This window comes from Ceratina calcarata, unplaced genomic scaffold (genome assembly GCF_001652005.2).
Source record: "Ceratina calcarata isolate Rehan_Ccalc_2016 unplaced genomic scaffold, ASM165200v1 scaffold554.2, whole genome shotgun sequence".
NCBI lineage: Eukaryota > Metazoa > Arthropoda > Insecta > Hymenoptera > Apidae > Ceratina > Ceratina calcarata.
Genome location: NW_017176727.1, coordinates 1,012,719 through 1,034,502, shown reverse-complemented (window position 1 = coordinate 1,034,502; position 21,784 = coordinate 1,012,719). Strand labels below are relative to the sequence as shown.

The 21,784-nt window shown below is 37.6% G+C and overlaps 1 protein-coding gene across 3 annotated transcripts in view; it reads right to left on the bottom strand.

Annotated features, from left to right (window-relative positions):
- Nucleotides 1-4,595: 4,595 nt before the first annotated feature.
- Elk (Eag-like K[+] channel) overlaps nt 4,596-21,784 on the bottom strand; it is a 20,459-nt gene continuing 3,270 nt past the window's right edge. The window contains exons 3-15 of one of the 3 annotated variants that reach the window (XM_026817018.1): nt 11,548-11,781; nt 10,768-10,899; nt 10,017-10,144; nt 9,657-9,885; nt 8,458-8,621; nt 7,692-7,905; nt 6,792-6,971; nt 6,382-6,581; nt 6,016-6,265; nt 5,669-5,931; nt 5,448-5,596; nt 5,191-5,359; nt 4,596-5,112 (exon numbers count right to left, since the gene is read on the bottom strand). In XM_026817018.1, coding sequence (XP_026672819.1) covers nt 4,711-5,112; nt 5,191-5,359; nt 5,448-5,596; nt 5,669-5,931; nt 6,016-6,265; nt 6,382-6,581; nt 6,792-6,971; nt 7,692-7,905; nt 8,458-8,621; nt 9,657-9,885; nt 10,017-10,144; nt 10,768-10,899; nt 11,548-11,781 — 2,714 coding nt within the window. In that variant the 3' untranslated portion in view covers nt 4,596-4,710. Of the gene's footprint in view, nt 5,113-5,190; nt 5,360-5,447; nt 5,597-5,668; nt 5,932-6,015; nt 6,266-6,381; nt 6,582-6,791; nt 6,972-7,691; nt 7,906-8,457; nt 8,622-9,656; nt 9,886-10,016; nt 10,145-10,643; nt 10,900-11,547; nt 11,782-21,784 lie in introns of those variants that run through there. The other 2 variants (XM_026817019.1, XM_026817020.1) reach the window with 2 other exon arrangements.

The following is a 21,784-nucleotide window of genomic DNA, read 5'->3' as shown; positions in this document are numbered from 1 at the left end:
AATAAAGTACTTCTTGTCACTTGTTTAATGCATTTAATATATATTAAAAAACTTACCATAAACTTTTCTTTACTGTTTGTACACCCTGCACACTCATTCCCGTCTTCTAGAATTTTTTACAACTCCTACACAAATTCTTACAAATTCATTACGCGCACCGTTCATAAAAAATTAATAACTGAAGTTAGGGTGATCACATGGTCACTACGTGCGTCATTTAAAATCACACAAAAAGGCATGGACATATGTCATGAACATGAAAAGAAACAAATCTGAAAGAAACAAAATACTTGAAGTAATAAGAGAAGAAAATAAAAATACCACTTTTACTAGAATGATTTGACGACAAGGAACTTTTTAAAATATATGCAGAATACAGACAATGTAAACACATGTAAGTAATTAAGAACAAACTCAAATAATGAATTTTAAATTAAAGGTGTGAATCAATATATTACTTTATTATTCGTACCTTTTATTAAATTTTTATTAATTGTTTCCATTAAATAATCTACGAATTTTGTTGATTGATACGATAGGCCATCCTAAACACTACGTAGTAGTTCATTGCCGACGAAAGGACTCTCTATTACAGTTGCGATATCTGTGTTTTGTATTTTGTATGGTTAGTGTGTGTGTGTGTGTGTGCGCGGTTGAAAGAACGTGTGCTAAGCTGCTGCGAGAAAATCAACCGAAATTTGTATAAAAAGGATCTTTTCACGAACAAGTAAGTAAAGTACGATTATTCTACATACGGAACATGATAACAGAACGATTTAAGAGAAGGAATTAGTGATGTATCGATCAAAAATTGGAATATATGGAGAACACCGCTGGGTTCCAAACATGTTCTTTGATACTTTACTGCATCAACGGTTTGTTTGTTTAAAATCAGTGTTTTTACTTTATTTACACAATATATCTGTGCCTAAAGAGGCATCATTTTAGAGAACAATGAACAATGATATACTGTCGCAGATGAAAGTATATATACCACATAAAGCTAGTGCGTACAACTTTCGATCAGAATTTATGCGAATATCGATTATCTCTATAAAAATCTTCTCTTAATCGTTCTGTTTTTCAAAGCACATGATACTTCTTGTATTTCCTTCGATGATTCGACATCTTTTTAACAAAAAGATCTTATATTGAAATACGTATTTCGGTAATAAAGATAATTTATATTAGGGGTACTTCCATTGTTAAGCTGATGAGTGATAAAATGGCGTAAAGTGGTTACATTTCGTAAAAAAATCGAAACCATACAAAAAATACGTACGTTCTTATCAACGTTCATTTTAACATACTGTTCGTATAAAAATCGTATAACAAATATGATGTAGATTTTTTCGTAAGATTTTAATTCCCATATGTTTTCGTTCGATAAATATATGTTCGGTTAAACATAATGCAACACATAGAGCTAAGTAAAATTAGATTTCGAAAATTAGCAATATTAATCTGTTGGTTCTATCGTACAATTATACATAATGGAAGAACATTATCAAACCAGGCGTTTTAGAGAGCATTTTTATTTGCTTCGTTTCTTCATAATGAGACGAACGAACAAAGGATGCCAATTATACGATGCACATAGTACAGTAAGCAGTTAATAATATTTACAAACGGTTGGAAGATCCCACTTGATACATCTTGTCAATTGTGTTCGCTACTTAGTTTCTTGTTTTACCGAAACGTATACGTAATATGCACATTAAAGTAAGTTTATTGAATTATTAACGAAGAATTTGTATGATAGACGCATTCGTAGTTGTGAAAGCTTTTAATCTATTAGCTTACTTTCAAGATCCGGTCATCCTCAGATAATATGATTATAAATATACTCTGTACCTTTAGAATTATATGTTCTTTTCTCTCTGTGTATTTGTACAATATTTATATCTGCAATTGATATACATGACGTGAGTCGACACTCGACGTCTATGGAAAAGTCCATTCAACAATAAATGCACAAATAATGCGAAACATTTACTTCAATTTTAGTTAAATGAACTTTCGGCTACATATATCGTCATCGTCTTCGATCGGATTTTATACATATGTATGTATAATCGGCGGAGCGGCCGTTTGTTTTGTAATACGATATCCCGAGTACACACCGTGAGCATCGGTTGCCTACTTAGAAATCACGCCTCTTTAGAGTGTTGTCTTCGATATTTAAGAACAGTGAAAAAAATAAAGTTTTATTTTAAGGCCGTTGATTCAAAGTTTCCTAACTATGTACTTTGGTTAGAAAAAGTATGATAAAAAATTTAGTCAAGTTTAGCTACGTTCCCAATAATTTGATAAGTTTCTGGATTTAAATCTTACAATTACCACAAACTTATTAATTAAGTTCATGTAGAGAAAAGTAGACGCGTACAACTGTATTTATACATACATATACGCGTACGTGTAAGTTGAATCACGACAGGTATAACAATTTGTTTTTTTCTTTGTTACTCTACTCAAATTGGACAAACATGTATATTCGATTATTATTATCGTATATACATTTCTTTTTAAACTCGTCAACTCCGAGCACACTTTAGCGCTCGTTAACATATAATTATACTTTGTGCTTACTGACACGTCCGTACATGTTGAAACGACGAATTTTTCTTTTCGATAATTGTTCAGAGAGTGTAAAAAGTATTAGAATACGTGAAGATAGTATTACAATACGTTTAGCTTGAATTATAAGTTGAGGAGCATAGAAACAGTATAACAAAATATATGAAATATTTATAAAACAGCTGCTTTCACTGACATTTGTGAAATTGTGATGTTACACGAATATTTTATTTTTCTTCTAATATCTCTACGATTTACATATGTATGTTAGAGCCGCAAGTTTTGCACACGTTGGTTTCTGTGAGTAAGGATATTTTTCTAATAAATTATGATTGTATCGTATGATTAGTATTATTGCATCATTATTTGTGCGCTCAAGGAATGCAAAATTGGATCGACTATTTAATTTCCATTTTAATCTGTATAATTGAATCTTTCGTGGCCAACGTTATGAGTGTGTGGAAAAAATTTGTTGGTTTACGTTTCACAAATGACGATGAAAGGTGAACGAATACAATTGTGCATGGCCAAAGCCGTGCCGTTATCACATATTTTTGATAGCGATATACTATTTACATTGAATCCGTTCAAGAAATACTTACAACTGGATAATATAGCTCGCGTTTAATACTCTCGTATTTTACAGTAAATAAATTAGTTAATATCTTTCTATCGTGTGTCGTGTTAGTCACTTTCAAATCAACATCATTCTTTAACGCGGTGATAAATGTTCGAGTTAGGACTACTTTACAATAACTATATACTATCTAGTTTGGACGTCGACGAATACATCGAAAATTTTTGTGCACATTATTGCTACACTAAAGTTTAAAATTCATTTCTTCCCGGTATTTTTAAAGTCTTCTTATTTGATAAAAGACTTCGCGGTATTAAACGTTGAACGTTCCTTTTCTTTTCTTTTTCTTTTATTTATTTGAAAATAGTACGAACATTTTCAAGTAATACGTTTTGCTGATTTATTTACAGCAAAGTTAACACAGAAACAAAACGTTTTTAAATAATTTGAATCGTTTTACTAACTAGGTTTAATCAATCACAGTAACACTTACGTGTTTGGAATGACGCGAGCAAAATTTTTCCGAAGAGAAATACATACATAGGTCTTCAGTACATATTTACATTGTTATTGAAATTTCAAAAATTTGCATTACAAGAGACGGTTAAAAAATATTTCGTTAGATAAAATTCCGTTTAATCGGTTATTTAAAATAAATTACATTATGAAAGTTGTACGAACAATTTCACGTACATATGCGATTCACATTTTAGTTTAAAATTTATGATTGTACACGTGTTTTACACTAAAAATTTGAATTAGATGATAAGAGATCGAATCTCTACGCGGATGTGAAATGTTCTGAATGCGTAAGGATATTAGTTAGTATCTTCATTTTAGCTTATTTTGAAATGTTTCGCGCAGTGTGTAATAAAACTTTATGTCTTCTATCATTTCTCTATCGACTCGACCAATCGTTATTGGATATTTTCGGGATGAAAATAATTTTAATCGCTCGTTTCTAACTATCGAGTGAATTTAAAATATCTCCTTCTAGTGCTCGTAGAAAATGATTTAGAGATCCTAAGTTTTAGGGGATCGGAAAAGGGATAATAATAGGTACGTGAACATGAACACGTGGAAATGAGTGGTTCAGTTTCTCGTTGCTCTTCATGTGAGTCATCAAATTCGTTTTTCGCATTCGTTTCGGTCTTCAAGTAATATGTATATCTTTGGGATTCGGCTTCTAAGGCTCGTAACCCTGATATGTTTTTTGATACGTTCAGCTATCGAAGGGATCAAATTTCAATGACCGGGATTCTGGGAGCAAGTTGCTAAATGCTTGATATGAAGACGCGTTGTCAGCATCGCCGGCACTGAATCTGTGCGACGATTTGTTATCGGGATCCCAAGGAGTGTTTGTCGATTTATACAAACCAATGTTCTTCCGGCGTTTGATTTCTTTTTAAAAAATGCGTTTCTAAAGTGCATAAACTTTTGGGATTGACTGTATAGCTAATACATCCTTAATTCATTGTGTTTTAGGTGCATATACACGTCGTGTCGCTATCGCCGATGCATATTTATCGATTTTTATTTTTGGCCAAAATACGAATTTAGTATACATAATAATTTGAATGATTACCTTGTGACGGAGATGGCGATTGGGGTGGCGTTCCTGCAACAGGCGATAGGGGTTCGTACGGTGGTGGCGGGGGAGAAGATGGAGACGGTGTCGGGGAGTGTGGCTGCCTCAGAAGAGTATCTGGATCGAGTTCGAGAATTCTGAGAACCTTTTGAGGATTTGCTCGAACCCAAGATTCGAATAAGTCCACGGGCCAGTCGGTTTGCGTAGTAGCGTCTGACATTCTTCTGGGAGGATCCCAGCATATAGCATCCGGCGGATGAGACGAACTTCTCGCCAGGACGCCACTCCCACGACTCGCGGGGGTTGGTAGATTTGGATTACTTTGTGGCGAACACGCGAGTATGTGCAGAGCTTGTATGGCATTTCTTAGCTATTTTCATTGAAAATTCGATAGAAATTATAATTACGAACCTATCATATTAATTTATCTCTTTTTTTTAACATTTACCTCGCAACTCAGTGTAGCGACGTCTTGATGTAATGTAGAAAATTGTGTGTCAAGTCTTTCCACCGATCCTCGTATGTGTTCCTCCATCGACTCTTGAGCGATTACTTGAGCCGCTCTTCCCCTTACTAGAACTCCTCTTCCGGGTCTACGTGCTTCGCGGTATTCATCTCTGTTGAACGACACGTGCACAATATGTGTTATACGTAGATACAGATTTTTACAAGGATCCATGTAATAAAAATTTGTAAACTATTTACCTGAATTTAGCGTGCCGGGGACTCGAAGTATGTAACGGCGATTTATTTGGTGGCGATAAAGGTGAAGTTTCTCCCTCCTCAGGCACGTTTTCATCGTCTTCACTGATCGAAGGTAGCGTTAACGATGGTCCATTCATGTCTGATTCTTGCTGCGAGTGATTGAGAAATTATCGTATAATTTAGCTCAATAAGACCGCCTGTACATTATCATCGAAACTTACTTCCGCTTCGTATCCCTCCCGAATATTATAAGTGAGATCATGTATTATATCATTCGCAAACTCGTGTTGGTACTCGGGATACAGTCTAAGTACCTCGACCAACCCGTGCATATTCATACATTTTAAATCACAATATGTTAACGCTTTAACGTCACAACTCGATTTAACTACGACATCGGCAGCTCCCCCGCCACCTGTTCCACCCCCGTTGTTACCGTGTTGCAGGTGAACGTTTATGTCACAGCCTACCAAGTCTCCCTTACCTTTAAACGAAGTTAAAGAGTCTTTGTAACATAAATGGTCATTCCGAAAATTGAGCGAAAATAAAAATCGTCGGAACCGCGTACCCAGAATTGCAACGACCATATTATTCTGTATGACTTCCATAGAACCGTTGCATATGTAGTAAATGTACGAGAGAGCATCTCCCTTGTGAATAAGATATTCGCCGGGTGCACAAAAATTGTTCTTAATGCGGAGAGAAATTAATTTGAGACAGCCCTGGGAAGCAGTTTCGAATATTGGTAAATTTAATATCTCGCGATGTAAGTGCATCGAAACGTCTCCCCGGAGTTCTTCCGGAAATTGTTTGAGGGTCTACAACAGTTAACATGTTGTGTGTTTCATTAGCTCTTATGTTAATCTTACGTTATTATGATGGAGTTGTGCTTTCACATGGTAGAATAATCATCGAGGCGTTTATTATAGTTTACCTCGTATATATCAATACCGTGATTTAGCGACCACATAGTTTGAAAATAGTCCTGCATTCGTTGCTTCAACTCATCGGGGATCTGATGCAGTACAAAAAAGTCCTTGAGATCCCGCAATTTTGTTTGGTATAGCGATCTCCTCGAATAAATTCTTTGAATAATTGCAGTCACGTTACCAAACACAACAGCGTGCATCAGAGCTGTAGCACACGCGACACGTAGATACATTGTAAAAATGTTTACTATTGTACAAGTAAATTGTCATGAAAATTTCATATTAATGGACGCGATTTGTTCCTAATGCACGGGCATGCAAATTCTTAGCGATCAAACAAGCGTGTATAATAATTAATTGGTAATCCTCGGAGGATAATGTACAACGTATTAATTGATCGATGATGATTACTAACCGCCAATGAGCATTGTGCAAATCGAGAAGAACTTTTCAGAAAATGTATTGGCCGACACGTTCCCAAATCCTACCGACGTTAAGCTACTGCAAGTGAAGTACAATGCCGTGATGTAACTTTCAGCGTGTGTCACGTTTGCCACGGAAATCTTTAACCTTTCCGCCAGCGTATGAATCCACCCTGAAAAATTCAACAGATAATCTAGTTGATCCGACGGTCCGCCGTCTATTTTCTATCAAACATCCGGCTATGTACAATATTAATAAATAATCATTTATTTTTAAATAAAACGTGACATCGTTTATAAATACCGTTTACAGGTATGTAAAGTCGATAAAATTCTTAATATACTCGAGTCTCTTGAACCATGTCGAAGCAAGAATGCACTAAAGTGCATGTTCAGGAGCTGAACAACAAATTGAATTTCTAGAATTTATTAAGAGATCTGCAGAAGCAACTAATTTAATTGTGCCTACGAACATCGCGCGTTCTATCTCTTTTACGGGTTAAACAGCAGTAGTATTATATAGTTGTGTTATTGTTAGTGGAAAACGACTACAGTTAAATTACGTGATACGTTTTCCTCTAAAAGTTTGCGAACTAATGCGAATATAGATTTAACTTTTCTCCCAGCAGGAGTTCAGAGTTTTCCGAAAACAAGCTCTCTGAAATGAACCACCAGAGACCAATCTGTATATCTAAACGTGCAGATTCGGGATAGGTAGGTCCGCTGTACGCACACGATGCAGGAATGCACGTTTTTATTATTTAAAAGGGAAGAGGTCAGGCAAAGGTAAATTGCCCGAAGATTTTAAGCTCCCGTCCTCGCAGACACAAAATTTTCTTCGTTCATCTTCAAAAGTGATTTTCGTGAACTGATGCGTTTTTATAAGAACTTACCGAGATCCCAGTCGCTGTCGTTTTTCAATCTCTCTTTCTCTGCGATTACGAACCAAATGCAAGCCAACCAATGTGCGACCAGAATAAAAAAGAGCATCAACATTGTCAATATTACTGCACTGTACTGCGAATATCTGTCCATCTTTTGAAGTAATCGCGCGAGCCTCAGTAATCTCGTTAACTTTACTAAGTGAATATTACCGTGTCCCGATTCCTACGATAAGAATATGCTTATTAATTGGCGAACCAGAGTACGATGTCGATTGTACGTGAATCGCGATTCATTCCGACGCAAACTATTGATTGCTTTGAGAAATAACGCTATAAAAGCCTCTATTTCAGACCTCGATTACGCCCGAATGAACCGGCTTGATAACAATTGATGTAATTACGAATGCTTGAACACTGTGAACTTAGACTGTCAGATTGTATCATTCATCGTCAGATACGTCGTTCAATTCACGTTGAAATTTATTCGGAGAGAATGCGAAATAAAGAACCGGCACGTCGTTCAACTCAATGATATATCGTCCTTTGCTAAACGAACTCTATTCATAACTCGCTACCAGATACTGTCTAGATGTCAGTATCTTGTGTGAGTATTTTCTTTATACGATGTACTGAGCGAATTTCTTTGATTTATAAAAGAAAATATGTGCTCGCAATCAAGACGCGAGCTTGATAGAATTCATTTCACTATGTGCACACACGTCGCTTTAATAAAATTGTGTTTAATTACACGGCATAATAATTGTTAATTACTCACCTCGCCGCTGTAAACGTCGGAAGCATAAAGAAAATCAAAGGGTAGAGCAGCGACAAGGTCGACGATAAACCAACCCTTCAGATAATTCACGGCAATGCTTTTGCTGTTGCTCACGACTTCACCTTTCCTGTTTACGTATGTCGTTCTAAAATTTAGAACGATATCTACGGAAACATGGTTTAATTGTTTCCTTTTCTTTTTGCGAGTGGAGACTAGGATTTGGGTTTGACGTTTCGTACAGCAGAAATTAACGCGAGTAAAAGTGGCGGGATACACGTATACATGGTTTTGGTCAAAGTAACGCATTACTCATACAACAGCTTGTCCCTTCGAGTTTCACGATGTGGAATGGTTCGTGTCGAGAAACTTCATCTCTAGCTTCATGCAATGAACTGCTTTTAATCTCGTTAGCAATCCAGATTTCTCCCCTCAAAATTTGCTTACTCACGCACCGAGAAACTAGAGCAGTTTCGTTTAAAGTTATGCTTGCGTGTACACACTACCCAAACACGAATTCATCGAGAAGTGTATAAGGAGATGGTTGGATGATAAAATAGTTCTTGAATTGTACTCGCAAATGGAGTTACGGTATCTGTTCTCAAAGAGAAACGATTTCATCGAACACCTATGAAGGGCTCTCGCTTAGAACTCGATATTCAGTACGATAAATCAATTCATTGTTTGCAAAGGAAATGTCACATCGTTTGTGAACAGTGATTCGAGCAGGTTCCTCGTTGAAAATCGAGACAGAGAAGCATCGCAATTAACGTTCTAACAGATTTTTGTTTCCTCTTTTTCTTCAAACTGACTTCGCGTTGAAAAGTAAAAAAGTCGATTGAAAGTGAAGTAGTCTACGTTGTATTTGCGTAGAATGAAACGGCTCTGAGTAGCGACATAGGGGTCGAAACCTAACGACTACATAAGCGGGTTGGTAACGGAGAAGGGAAGAATCGTATCTTTCGGACTTAACGAGCTCCTCGAATCAGCAATGGGATAAAAAGAGCACTTCTTCTCTCGCTCCATTTCGACAGATTTATTTTAAAGGCACACCAATCGATATGTCGAGTTTTCTAGAATTAACTATTTTTGCTTGGTCGCGAGGTGAGAATATCTATATTCGTATCGAATCCTGAATCGCGATGGTCATTTATAAGCATGTACGATGGGGGTACGTCGAGTCGAATTGGTGATAGACTCACCGATTATAAATAGTGCTTCGACAACAACGTCGCTGACCATCGTAGGCCTGTCGATGTTAATGAAGCTTGCGTTAAATGGGACAACGATCGCGACGTAAAATGTTGCAAGTAGTATCAACCAATCCCAGCAAGACTTAAATCCGCCGTAGTGGCTTAGAATGAATTGAGACTTTTTGATTCCTGTCGTTTTGTATTCTGGTAAAGGTGGTGCAGTGGAATGCAGAAGATTCTAAAACAACAGGAACGCATTAACGAAATACTTACGCTGTTTGTAGTTGGTAAATAAAAAATGATTTGATCAGACCTAAGAGATATTAGTGACAACAGACATATCATTTGAGATTGAAACGAATCACTTACATTGTTTAATTTAATTTTATGCTTATTGTCCTGTTTGAAATGGCCAGATAATTGATAAAGGACGGCGCGGCTCCTTCTCCTGCCATAATTAGCTGGCGGTGCCTCGGGATCGAGACCGCCATTTGCATCTGAAACGTAATTGTACCGTCGTCGCGTGTCGCCCTTCGTACAATTTTAAGACAGTACTTTACGTGCGTCAAATAGAGCAGGGAAAATGTATTCATACTTAATTATTAAATACATAAGCGTTAACGTCGCGCGTTGGAAAGATTTATTTCTCTCCATCTCTTCGTTGTTCATGTTACTTAATCGCGAATAAATAGCGCATACTGTAGAAATACCTTTCAGTCGAAGGTGATATATTATTGCATATGTGGCTTTCTAGGTCCATTTTACAAATTACTAACACGTGCAATACCGTGACGCGTAAATACTGCAAGAAAAGCAACTATTGGGAAGCTGTTAACCGGCTTTTGATTTGTGCTCTTCCGTGTTTCGCTTTGAGAATAATGTTGCATCAAGTAATCTACGTGCGGCGTGTATTGCGTGATCGCGGTGTAAAAAGCACGAAACGTTGTAATAATACGTTGAGAAACTATATGTACATTGGAAACGTTTAATCCATACCCGATGTATGGTCCGTGCTCGGATACTTTGGAATGCAATTCATCAGTCAGGTCGATCGAAATGCATTCCAGAGAAAATCGTTTCGTCAGACTGAGTTCAGCAGCGAAGCTTGGCTAGAACTCACCACTATCGTGCAACTCACAGAGCTGAAGATTCTTCGTGTGGGTGATATCCTTATGCGAAGCCAGAAAGAGAACGACGTCGCCCTTTTCGTTTTTGATCGGAACAATATCGAGCAAGCAATCGAATGGACTTCCTGCAATCAATGATCACACAAACACCGACTCGTTACCGTGGAAGAACGCGTACCACACATTCGCAAATACGATATATCTAGAATTCGTGAAATGTTGTTTAAAAGTTTTCGAACGTGTAAAGGAACTAATAAATGTAAGAATTTATACCGGTAACATAGCCAGCAGATCTCGGGCAAATATGACAGAGCTTGATCGAACGATTATCTTGATTAAATAATATACATCGTTGCACACGTACTCTTTTCATGCATACGTTCACATCGTATAATACCGATGAGTAATAACGTTAAATCGCAGTTTCCGCTGTTATACATACATACATAATATAAATCATAAATTTAATTCACGTTATGATACGGGTATTAAATTTCCGTAGGTTGGATTTATGAGATCGAATATCTTTACTCGGTTTTGTTATTAACGGAAAAAGGTCGTACTGGCAGGCAATAAAAACACAATTTCGTATTATAACTTCACCTGAAGTTATGAAGTCGAATTAATTAAAGGTATTGCGTAATCTCCTGCGTAAATGAACTTTTGAAGTACGTATGAAATAGCAATTACTTAATTTCGAACTTAGGAAAGGAATTATAGTAAGTAGTATGAGGATTAATTATTTGTCTACTACAACAAGAGAAATAACTCACCGTTTTTTTTATAAAATACAACTTCCATTTTTAATTCCGTCTTGCTTTCGAGGCTCTTGTCAATCATTGCCCTTTCTTCTTCTTTCGTTTCCGGGCCATAGAGGAACTTGCAAGCGCAGCCCTTCTGCATAATTTGCGCTCGCGCGAATCCTGTCAGCTCGCAGAATCCATCGGAGCAATATACGATCGGGTACAGTGCCGGAACCTGCGCATTTCCCAGCACAAAGTTGCTGTCTGCGAACAAAAAACGAATTTTCAATTAGCGTGGACAGTGTACCTCCCTTTCCTCATTTAAAAAGCGCACAGCACGCGTGTATTGTTAATAAACGCGCTATTGCTGTTACCATCCGGTAGCGAACCGCAAATTTCACCAATTAATTACGAGTAAATGGCTTTTGATTGCTATCCATTTTACAATTTGGTCGGGGTGAATCAATTAAACCAGCGTACGGTGCGATGGTACAAAAAAGGAACGTCCTAAAGAGAACGAAATGAAACGGTCTGATTGAACTTTCGACTCTTGTGTAACAGTTCGGTTCAGGCTTTGTTCATCGCAAAGGAACGTCTGTCAATCCCGCAGCAATTTGCTAAACGTTACGCTCTAGAAGGGAGACATGTAAACAAGATTTTGATAGCGTGGAATGCATGATGCAAGAGATTGATGCATGACTGCATCATGTGATACAGCTCATTAGTTAACAGCTTTGTCAACGTCTTTGACGTCACGCATAATCTCTTTCAGGGTAACGCGACGGTACTATTTTTAATTCTATGGTCACCCCTGAAACACTTTCATCTTTTCCTCAGCCTTGTCAGAGCTGAACTGCTGTCGCTTCCTGTTCTTTAGAGGCAAAATCAATGACTCTACTTATCCCCGTTTATATTTCCATCGTTGATTTCCCGAATGCGAAAGTTATGTTAAGAGAGACCTTCCTGAAATAAATTTGCATAGTAGTGACTCTTTTTTCGCTGAACGAGCACGTCCAAACAGCGGCGCATAACTTTTTTTCCTGTTAACAAAACGGATCATGGCGATTGGCTATTAAATCGCCCTTTATGCGTGGCGATCGCCACATGTTCGATAGGGAGTTCCACCACGAAGGGTTGTAAGATAAAAATATAATTTAGGGGTAAAGTTTGTACACTTATTAGCATTTTAATTCGTTGGATATTTTTTTCTTCTTTGCGTTGCGATATTAATTTCCTATTGTAAATGAATTCATACGCGTCGGCAGACGGAAATGTTATTCAATTATTTTACAACAGAAGCGTGTAATTGTGGTTCAGATAGTTGAATAATATTCAGAGTAGAATCGTGGAGCTAATGTTCCCGCAATTAAGGAAGATCATAATTACGTCTACGTCACTGAGCTGTGGTTGATGATAAAATATTAATTTCAATCATATTTACCGTCCATAAATATTAAAAGATTTCCGCGTGGGGTAAAATCTGAAGAAGAATCGCATAGATTTGCAATTTCTCTTTAATGAGTCCTTCTGTGAGATATCGGAGCATCATTCTTTTCGTGGACTTGTCCCCGGCAAATATGTACTCGATCGGCCGAGTTTCCAATCCTAGTGTACGCAGTTGCGGTAACATGTATAAACCGGGGGTCACAGGAACGACAGCGTTTACGATCATCGCATCAGCTGCTAAAAGCAGCGTAAATGCTACAGTTTCAGTCGGGTCTTGACAAAGACTAATGGAGTCGATTGTGCCATGTGTACGGCGTGCATACGTGTATTAACATCGAACGTAGGCTACTGCCAGAAAACTTCGTTATAAACAGAGAATGTTTAAGTTCATTCAAGAATTCCAATCGCAGAAGAAAGAGAATGAGCATAAGAGTCGCAAAATCGTCTGTGGTCGAAAACGAATCGTTACCACAATCGTTTTATTACGATTGGAAAATCAGTAGTCGTAAATAAGGAAAAAGTCGGATAGAAATAGGCATAAGTCGTGAAATGCACGTACTAAACAAATATAGATTTTATGATAGTAGCTAGGCACGCATAGGGGAAAATCTGCATACAGAAAAATAAACAGAAATGGTAACTTGCTTGCTCTTGTCGAATATACACGAAATTCCTGTTTCTCTTCCACCCGAATAGTCAAATACTTGTTTATTACTGATTTTCAATGGAGGATTTCTTTTACGTATTTATATACAGGAATATTACATGATTTTGGAATTTAATACATCTTTAAATATATGGACTAGAACTATTTTTCTTAAGCGTAATTAAATGTTATGAAACAAAAAGCGTAGCTTTACCCCGAATAAGATTCCAATTTTCCGAGTAACGTTGTGGTCAGTTATTTTATAAATACGATGCTATTTTAAACTGATTAAACAGTTACATCACGTAGGGTGAACGTGTTTGAACAGTTTATTAATCTCGTATAAATACATCTTCGTTAGTACATAAATTCGTACAGGCAGAAACGATACGACACCGGCCGTGGTCGTTTCAGAATAACTCAATAAAACTCAATCGTAATCTAGTCTCGTTCAATTAGCGAACATTTTCCGTACCGTAAGCTTATATTCCGGGAAACCAAGTAGATTTTCGCGTTTTCCGGATGTTAACTGAAAAGCGATAACTACGTCATAAGTCCCCAGCCACGTTTCTAGCAACCTCAAAATAATTAAGTGGATATGACGCGGTTAGCGCAGTTATTGTGGTCAATGCGGTCGAATTTATGCCCTGTTGGAAGCGTTGAACGGTTCTATTTGGAAAACGATTTGAATGTTTCCTACACGTTAAAATAATGGAAATCTTTGGTTTGATCAACTTCTCGTTTCACAGTCAAAGCGTAAACGCTCAGCTTGGTATTGCATTTTACATTTTTCATTTGCAAATTAATAAAGCGGCAGCTGCGTTTAACGGTATGACAAAAAGCAGTGATTTTATCTCGGGGTCTTATACGTTTAATGTTATTGCGTTTCGAAATTATCATTGGTAAAAGGACGAATACGAATTTTATCCCCTTTGTTTGAACGATCTACAGCAGGATTAAGAAAACGTGATACTCGCTGAAAATTTACCAACACGTTGAAAGCATTACATGTTCAGTAGGTTCATGAAAACGTTACATTTATCGTGGTCATCGTGTATTAAAAGTTGGTATTATCTATACATGACGACCTTGTGCTTTTCATCACGTATCGTGGACTTTCACAAAGTCCTAGTAAATAAAGGGAATGCTTCTACTATTAATACTTTTTCCTAGAATTCGTTCGTAATCTTTTGTTAAACGTATTTAAAATGAATTACAATAATTTAGCAACGAAAATTAATTATAATTAAACGATAAATCAATGAATCCGATATAACTTCGATGTGACTAATTGAGTATAGAAAATACAGTAAAGCTTCTTAATCAAAATTGAAATTGCCATACGGTATCAGTAAAGTAGGGTAAATCTATCAGTAAATTGTATCGACTCGTTCTCCAGCTAATACAGCTAGGCTGTGTAGAATGCCGTTCTTGTATTATCGAAGCCGAGATCTCGAATTACTGGGGCATATCCAATTAATTCTTATTGAGGATTTAACAAAAGAAGTAAGACTGATTTTCGTTTTTTAATGAAGGTTTATTCAGGAATCTTATTTACCATTTAGTTCGAGATCCCTTTTTCAAAATAAAATCAGTCATGTTTGGAAAGTAGCGACTTCTATGTCTCACATATTGTCATGGACGTAATATTCTTGAAAGGATTGCGACAAAGGTTGACCTCCATTGCCAGGCGAGCCATCGTTTCTAGCTCTAAGAGAAGATCTTCGCGTTATATTTCTTTCTTTCGGAGTCTGAGCTTTTATTTTAGATACCTACATGTACACTGGTCCATAGCATTCGTATTCGCTTCAATGTCGTAATTTCAAAACGTGTTTCAATGATGGCTTGTAATCAAACATCTTTTTCCCGCTTTCTTTTTTACTAAATATTTTCGTGACAAACTTGGTGTCGAGTAGAGGCGACATTTCATATTTATAACCTTCGTTCGATGCAATTTAAGAAGGAAGGCCGGGAGGCTCGTTACCAATAGAACTTTATCATCCATGATTAAGGCCGGACACGATGATAACTTAGCAATTTACATCTAAGATCACAGTGTACCATTTTCCCTAATGAAATTTCTACAAATCTACAAATGCGTGGAATTGTGAAGCAAATGAGGCGGATGAATTCAGGTTCCGCTTTAAATTGGTTCATTTCACAAAAGTTCTCCATAGTAGGCAATTTTTCTCCGTGGCATGAAAACACAAAAGTCCAATATTCCGGAAACCGATTGTTGCTAGGACGGCGAAAAGAATTGGGCCACTTACAGAGTCTATCTCTCCCCAATTCCAATGTCTTGTGTATGCACTCCGACAATAGAAACTGAACTACAATTCAAACTCGTTTACCCCACTATTTAATAAAATGTAATTTTCTTCGTCGAATGTATTTTCTTTGATCGTAAATTTTATCAACTCGCGTTAAGTTAGAACCAGACGAACTAACTTTGATACTTTGCCTAAAATGTTGTTTCGAATAAACGGTAATTTCTATTCATTCGTTGATGTTTGGTATCTACCTTCTGCCTCATTGCGCGTATTAGGCTGGGCCCTTACCGTAGGATGCCGTCTTTAGGTCGGAATATGAAAAGATTAAGCGTGGTAGTATTAACCCACAGCGACTTGTCATCTTTATATTGAACAACGTGGTCTTCTAAAATAATTTATTTACGTTTAGTTACGTTCACGAATGAGTTTTCACTGATCGGTAAATTTATGGTGAGCATTAAACGGTAATTGACTATTTCTACCGTGGTTATAAAGTTGCACGTTTAGATGAACCGGCTCTTGTAGCCGTCCTTTGGTAGTTTCATTTCTCACGCAATGCTAATTCATCGTGCTATTATTGTAGAACCATAAACGATTTATTCTTGCTCGAGCTAGTCACACGGCAACACATTTTCGTCGCGCAGGAAAGAGTGAAGGAAACGTAGTACGCTTTAATCAATAAAACGTATGTATCTTCTCCGGGGAATAACCTATGTCATTGTTTTTCGTCACAATTTTGATTGTTAAGATAAGATAAGTGTCATCGATATTGAACAATCAGTAAATTCATGGCTTAATACCGAAATTTTCGATAGACCGAATGTATTTTTGCGTCCTTTTCATACTTGCCACGATTAATAATTACATTTCTACTGTGGTAAGGATTGCGTGCAAGTGAGGCGCAACCGAAAGCTAAAAGTGCAGCTCTGTAGTGTTTACTCACGTGTCATACTTGTGTCATTCATTCCTAGGTGTATTCTGATTACATGTACTCGCGTGAGATTGCCGGTAGACGTGTTTTCAGAGATTGATACACGTCGGGATTTATGCGCTTGTACAAATTTACCTATATTCAATACTATACCTATTCCAATCCCAACTTCAGCAGGATCTCCAGACGAGGCTACATGTCTATTCACTTGCAAGGCTTAGGGAATTCACCAGAGCACAGCGTAACATCGCAATTAATTCTTGGCACGCGGAGAAATTACTGCATCCATTGCATCGTCTGGATTCTCATTCAAGATCAAAAGTGATTCTGTTCTAAATCAGTAATTTAGATCGGCTAGTGAATTAATTTCTTCGCAGCGAATACACACGAATATAACACTGTCAATTAGATAATGCGAAAGTCCGTCGCAGTTGTTACGGCATTTACTCGTTGCTGAACGTTGCCAATAATGGAAGTTTTGAGGTCGCACAGTGATACGTAGCTTTGAAATTGTTGGAAGTGCATCGAGGTTTGTATCGTTGTTAAATGTACGCTCGAACGTTGTGACAGGTAGATATAGCAATTCGAAATACGCGAACCGAGAACTGGCTTCCTGCTAGAAGTTTCAAACTGTCGGAGGTATTGAACAGAATTTCATTTCTAATTTCGCTGATTCTATTTTTATTAGTTCTTTTTATACGACTTTGTACTTGACTTTACATTACCTCATTGCTTTATGTTCAGCTTATCGTGTATTGCAACATACATTTGATCAATGAATAACATCGAGTAATCTCGATTACTTGTCTGACTTATGCTCAAGTGTTACTACTTGCAAGGGACAGGTTCCGTTCGTTTGATGCTCTGTGAAGTAAAGATTAAATGGTTTTCGGGAGAAAGTTTTTTCGTTATTTTTTTCTTGTTTTTCAAAGATAACTCCCTCGAGGCAATGTCAGATAAATCAGTGGTTCCTTGACAAGAATATTTTTTTCCACTGCCGTGGCCCTCCCTCACGAAATTGCTCTGCTTCTCCAATTTCGTACGTCGCGCGATAATTATCGATTTCTTCTGCCAGAATGAAACTAAACAAATGGTCGAAGATAACCACGGAGAGTAAATAGGTCATTCGGTATGTGCAAAGAGATTTCTTGACTTCTCTTATTCGCCTCTTACTCGCCACTCAACGTTCATTGTTAGGCCGGCCGCTTTTGTAAAACAAGTCTCATGAAACAGGGAGTAGCTTCCTACTGCAAATTGTATGAAACTTCATGTTAAAATGTACGATTTTTTGTATGTTCATTTTCGACAAAAATACAGGTTTTAGTAATTTAATCCTCGCTGTACGAGTAATGTAGCCTTCAATAGGAAATTAAATATTTCTTTTCATAAAACGTATTACATTTAATGAAATGCTTCGTGAAACATAGAACCGTGGATTTATATAGTAGATGTGCTCCTATTTATCGTTTCATATAATATTTTCCGAATGATATGTATCTACCCTTTGTCGTTTGCTCGGATTACGCACAATCCTTATTCAAGCTAGGGAAAACGTGGCAGGAATACATTCGTATAAACACCGAAGAAGGATATTTGAGAAAGCACGCCTTGATCATTCATTAAGAAGAAATTAATGATGTCGAATTAAGGTTACGAAACTGGAGCTGTTTGCCTTTTACTAGAAATACTGCTTCGTATTATACATATAATACGTATTCGCGACAGTCCTGCGCGAAGATATGCATATTCAGTAAGGAAGTAGTAAATAACACCATCGGGCATTTGAAATTTATACGAATTTCATCGTGAAATTTGACTGTGAATCAGATTTCAAGTACGAGGGTTGAATAACGTCGATTTTCATGGCGTCGGTGTTAGATTAATATTTTATACTCCGTCTGGGGTCGACGGACTCCGAGATAAAACTGGAGGGTATATACCTATCACTCGGAATTCAGACGCCACGGCCAAGGGGGTTGTATGTGCAATGCATATGTGCTGGATGCGTTCATAATACTGCGTTTGCCAATGAAGTTCGCGGATCTCGTGTATAAATTTCTGTCACGTGCTCACAGAAATTATTCGGGATTTTGATCATATAAAGTAAAACACTCTTCGGTTTTTGTCAGAATCCCGCGAGAGCGTCAGTAGTTCGAGGTAATCGTATGCGAAAAGTCAAAGTTACATTTCCCATCGAAAATCGAAAGGTTTTTATTATCGGGTATTGGTATGCGAAAAAACGAGCGCGTCGCAGAACTGATTGAACTCGTTGGCTTTCATTACCGGACACGTGTGTGAATGTGTAATGGAACAATATTTTTTCGTCGCCGTTAAAATCTACTTTGAAAGCCTTTCCCGCGAATCGATGAGAGAGAACCGCAGATAGACGTATAAAAAAATCTCGCTAAAACGAATATTCCGATTGGTCCTCGATGAGTCTTGGTCAGCAAAGACAAACAAGTGTTTGAACAGTCGTCAACCATCCTTTAGCCCAGTTGGCGTTGCGCCAAACACGCTCGGAGAAAGAAAGAGAGTGCCAAAAATATCCTCGGATAGGTACTTCGAACGTCGTTAACAAGCAATTATTTCCCTTTTCTTTTGCCGAAATCGGACTGTTAACAATGGAAAGGTCGCGAACTTCAATACAACGTGTGTTCGTTATTGTTCAGCAGGGTGTCGCCTAATGAAACCGGGCGAATTGATGGCAGCTGCGCATGAAAAACTCATAACTGGAACAATGAACTACGCGTCTACCTAATTACGCTGTTTTTCTTTGCAACGTTGAAACGATGAATGCTTATTGTGTTAGCAAATATTCGTACCTCGGAAACGGAAACGCGATTGTTCTTCTCTCAATTATTTTGCAGAAAAGAGACGTGGATGTTTATATTTTTTGGAAAACGGTACAAGTTTGTAGATTAACTGGAGTACTTGACGGAATATCAAGATCCAGCCTAATAGCATAATTGTAAGGTCGTGTTGTACGTCCTCGAAGAGATGGGGCGTCGCACTATAACGACGTGAGATTGCCTCGAAGTGTGGTAAACAAGCGACTACTCGAAACTGGATATATTGAGTTACACGAACTAATGCAAATATCGTTTTCCGTCTAATCGAGCAAATCGAATTCACTCCGTAGGTGTATATTCATTATGCAAATAATAAACGGAGATTCGTTAGTAATTTATGATCAAGTAAAAGTTTGCTAGGTTCCCCTGACTTTTTTTAAAATACGAAACTCGTGATCCATAAGCTGAGCAGCTTAAACTTAAATTGTCCATTGCATACATTAAAATTGAACGGCATTAATCGACTTAAGAGTGGAGACTAAATGTCGTTATAAAATTGACGCTTACGCAGATGCTAATATAATGTTGCGTAACTGTCATCTTGATGGAAAGCGGTTTATGAAAATGTAACTAATATATACATATGTATGCCCAACTGGAAATAAATACGCCCGATTTAAATCCTTCGAATTAAATGAAAGAGTACTACCAGAGATTAGTTAGATCGACACGAATGCAATTTTGTCAGCGTCACGAAAGAGGGAAAAAGATGCGATTCCATTACTTTCCAGGGACGTAACTTTCCTGTAATTCTCTTACGGCGACGATGACGACGATTCGCAGCCTCTTTCGCGTAATTAGTTTTACTCGGGTTTGTAGGCCCGAAGTTCATAGTAATATTGGTGGGTTCCTAACTTTGCACCTATCACGCGAGTCTTTCGTAAAACGGAATCTCTGGGGCTGACAGAATCGAGCGGGATAAGGGTAAATGCAAAACTCGTTCCGAAAGATTACCCGGCGCTATTGCTCAAGTAAGCATGTCAACGTGCACGGAATTCATGCGTAATCTTGGCTCGTTAATCATTGGCGTATACAAATTTTCATATTTATCATTTCAATCATTTATTGCAGAGCGATCCGTATCGTTCGCATCAAAAGTTAAAAAAGGGAGCACGTTAAAGCGTTGACGACGGTTTTTCTGTAGATCCAAAACCCTGCCTTCGCTATAAAAAGAAAGGTCGTAGATAACCGACTTTTTCTTATCCCCAGGGAGGACGCGAAGATATTCGATTTCACGACGAACGATCTCGTTCGATCGCCCTTTCGTTATATGTATGCTGAAACATCGCTGTACGATGCGTATTATACTTGTTCTATACTATTAACGTGACAGGAATTCACCGCTTGAGACAATTTGATTTCATGCGTTGTTAACGTTCTGACCCATAATATCGATATACGAATTAATGTGGCTACGTCAACGGACGTGGCAAGTATTGAGAGACGCTTCGGTATTAATTTACAGCTTAATGGAGCGATTGGTAAACAGCGACATGTGCCGATGGCTCTAAATTGTATTAGACACTGTGTCGCGGAAGTGAACGGATGTTGCCAAACGCAAATTTAATCTACGAAATATATTTTACTAGCAATTGAAAGTTGCTCTAAATTCGTAATTCTTTTTTGAAACTAAAGTTCTCAATGAAAAAGCGCGACGATTGATCGAACGGTGATGTACACACACCTGAATAAATGATCGATTACGTATTGTGCTCCTCGTGAAAATGTAGGTTTTTGCTCTAGACTTTTTACGCTGACAAATCGTTCCGTTCTAGCCTGACAACGCGCAAACGAGGGTAGCCATCGAACGTTAGTATTGGAGCTAATCGAATGGCGTGACACTACGATTCCTACTTCTGCACCCTTACAAGGTTTACGTGCACAGCTTCCACGCTTCCGCGGCGTGATCGGAATTCAATTGGCTACACTTTCTTTTATTTACTCACGGCGCAATCTATCTTAGCCGGTACACATCTTCCTACAGTTAATGAGACCGTTTTCCGTATAAAATAGATCATTTTTCAATTTACTTCTTTCCGGTGTTCTTAAGGATGTACTGACTATACAGTCAATTCCAAAAGTTTATGTACTTTAGAGAAACGCATTTTCTACCCTTGGAAAAATC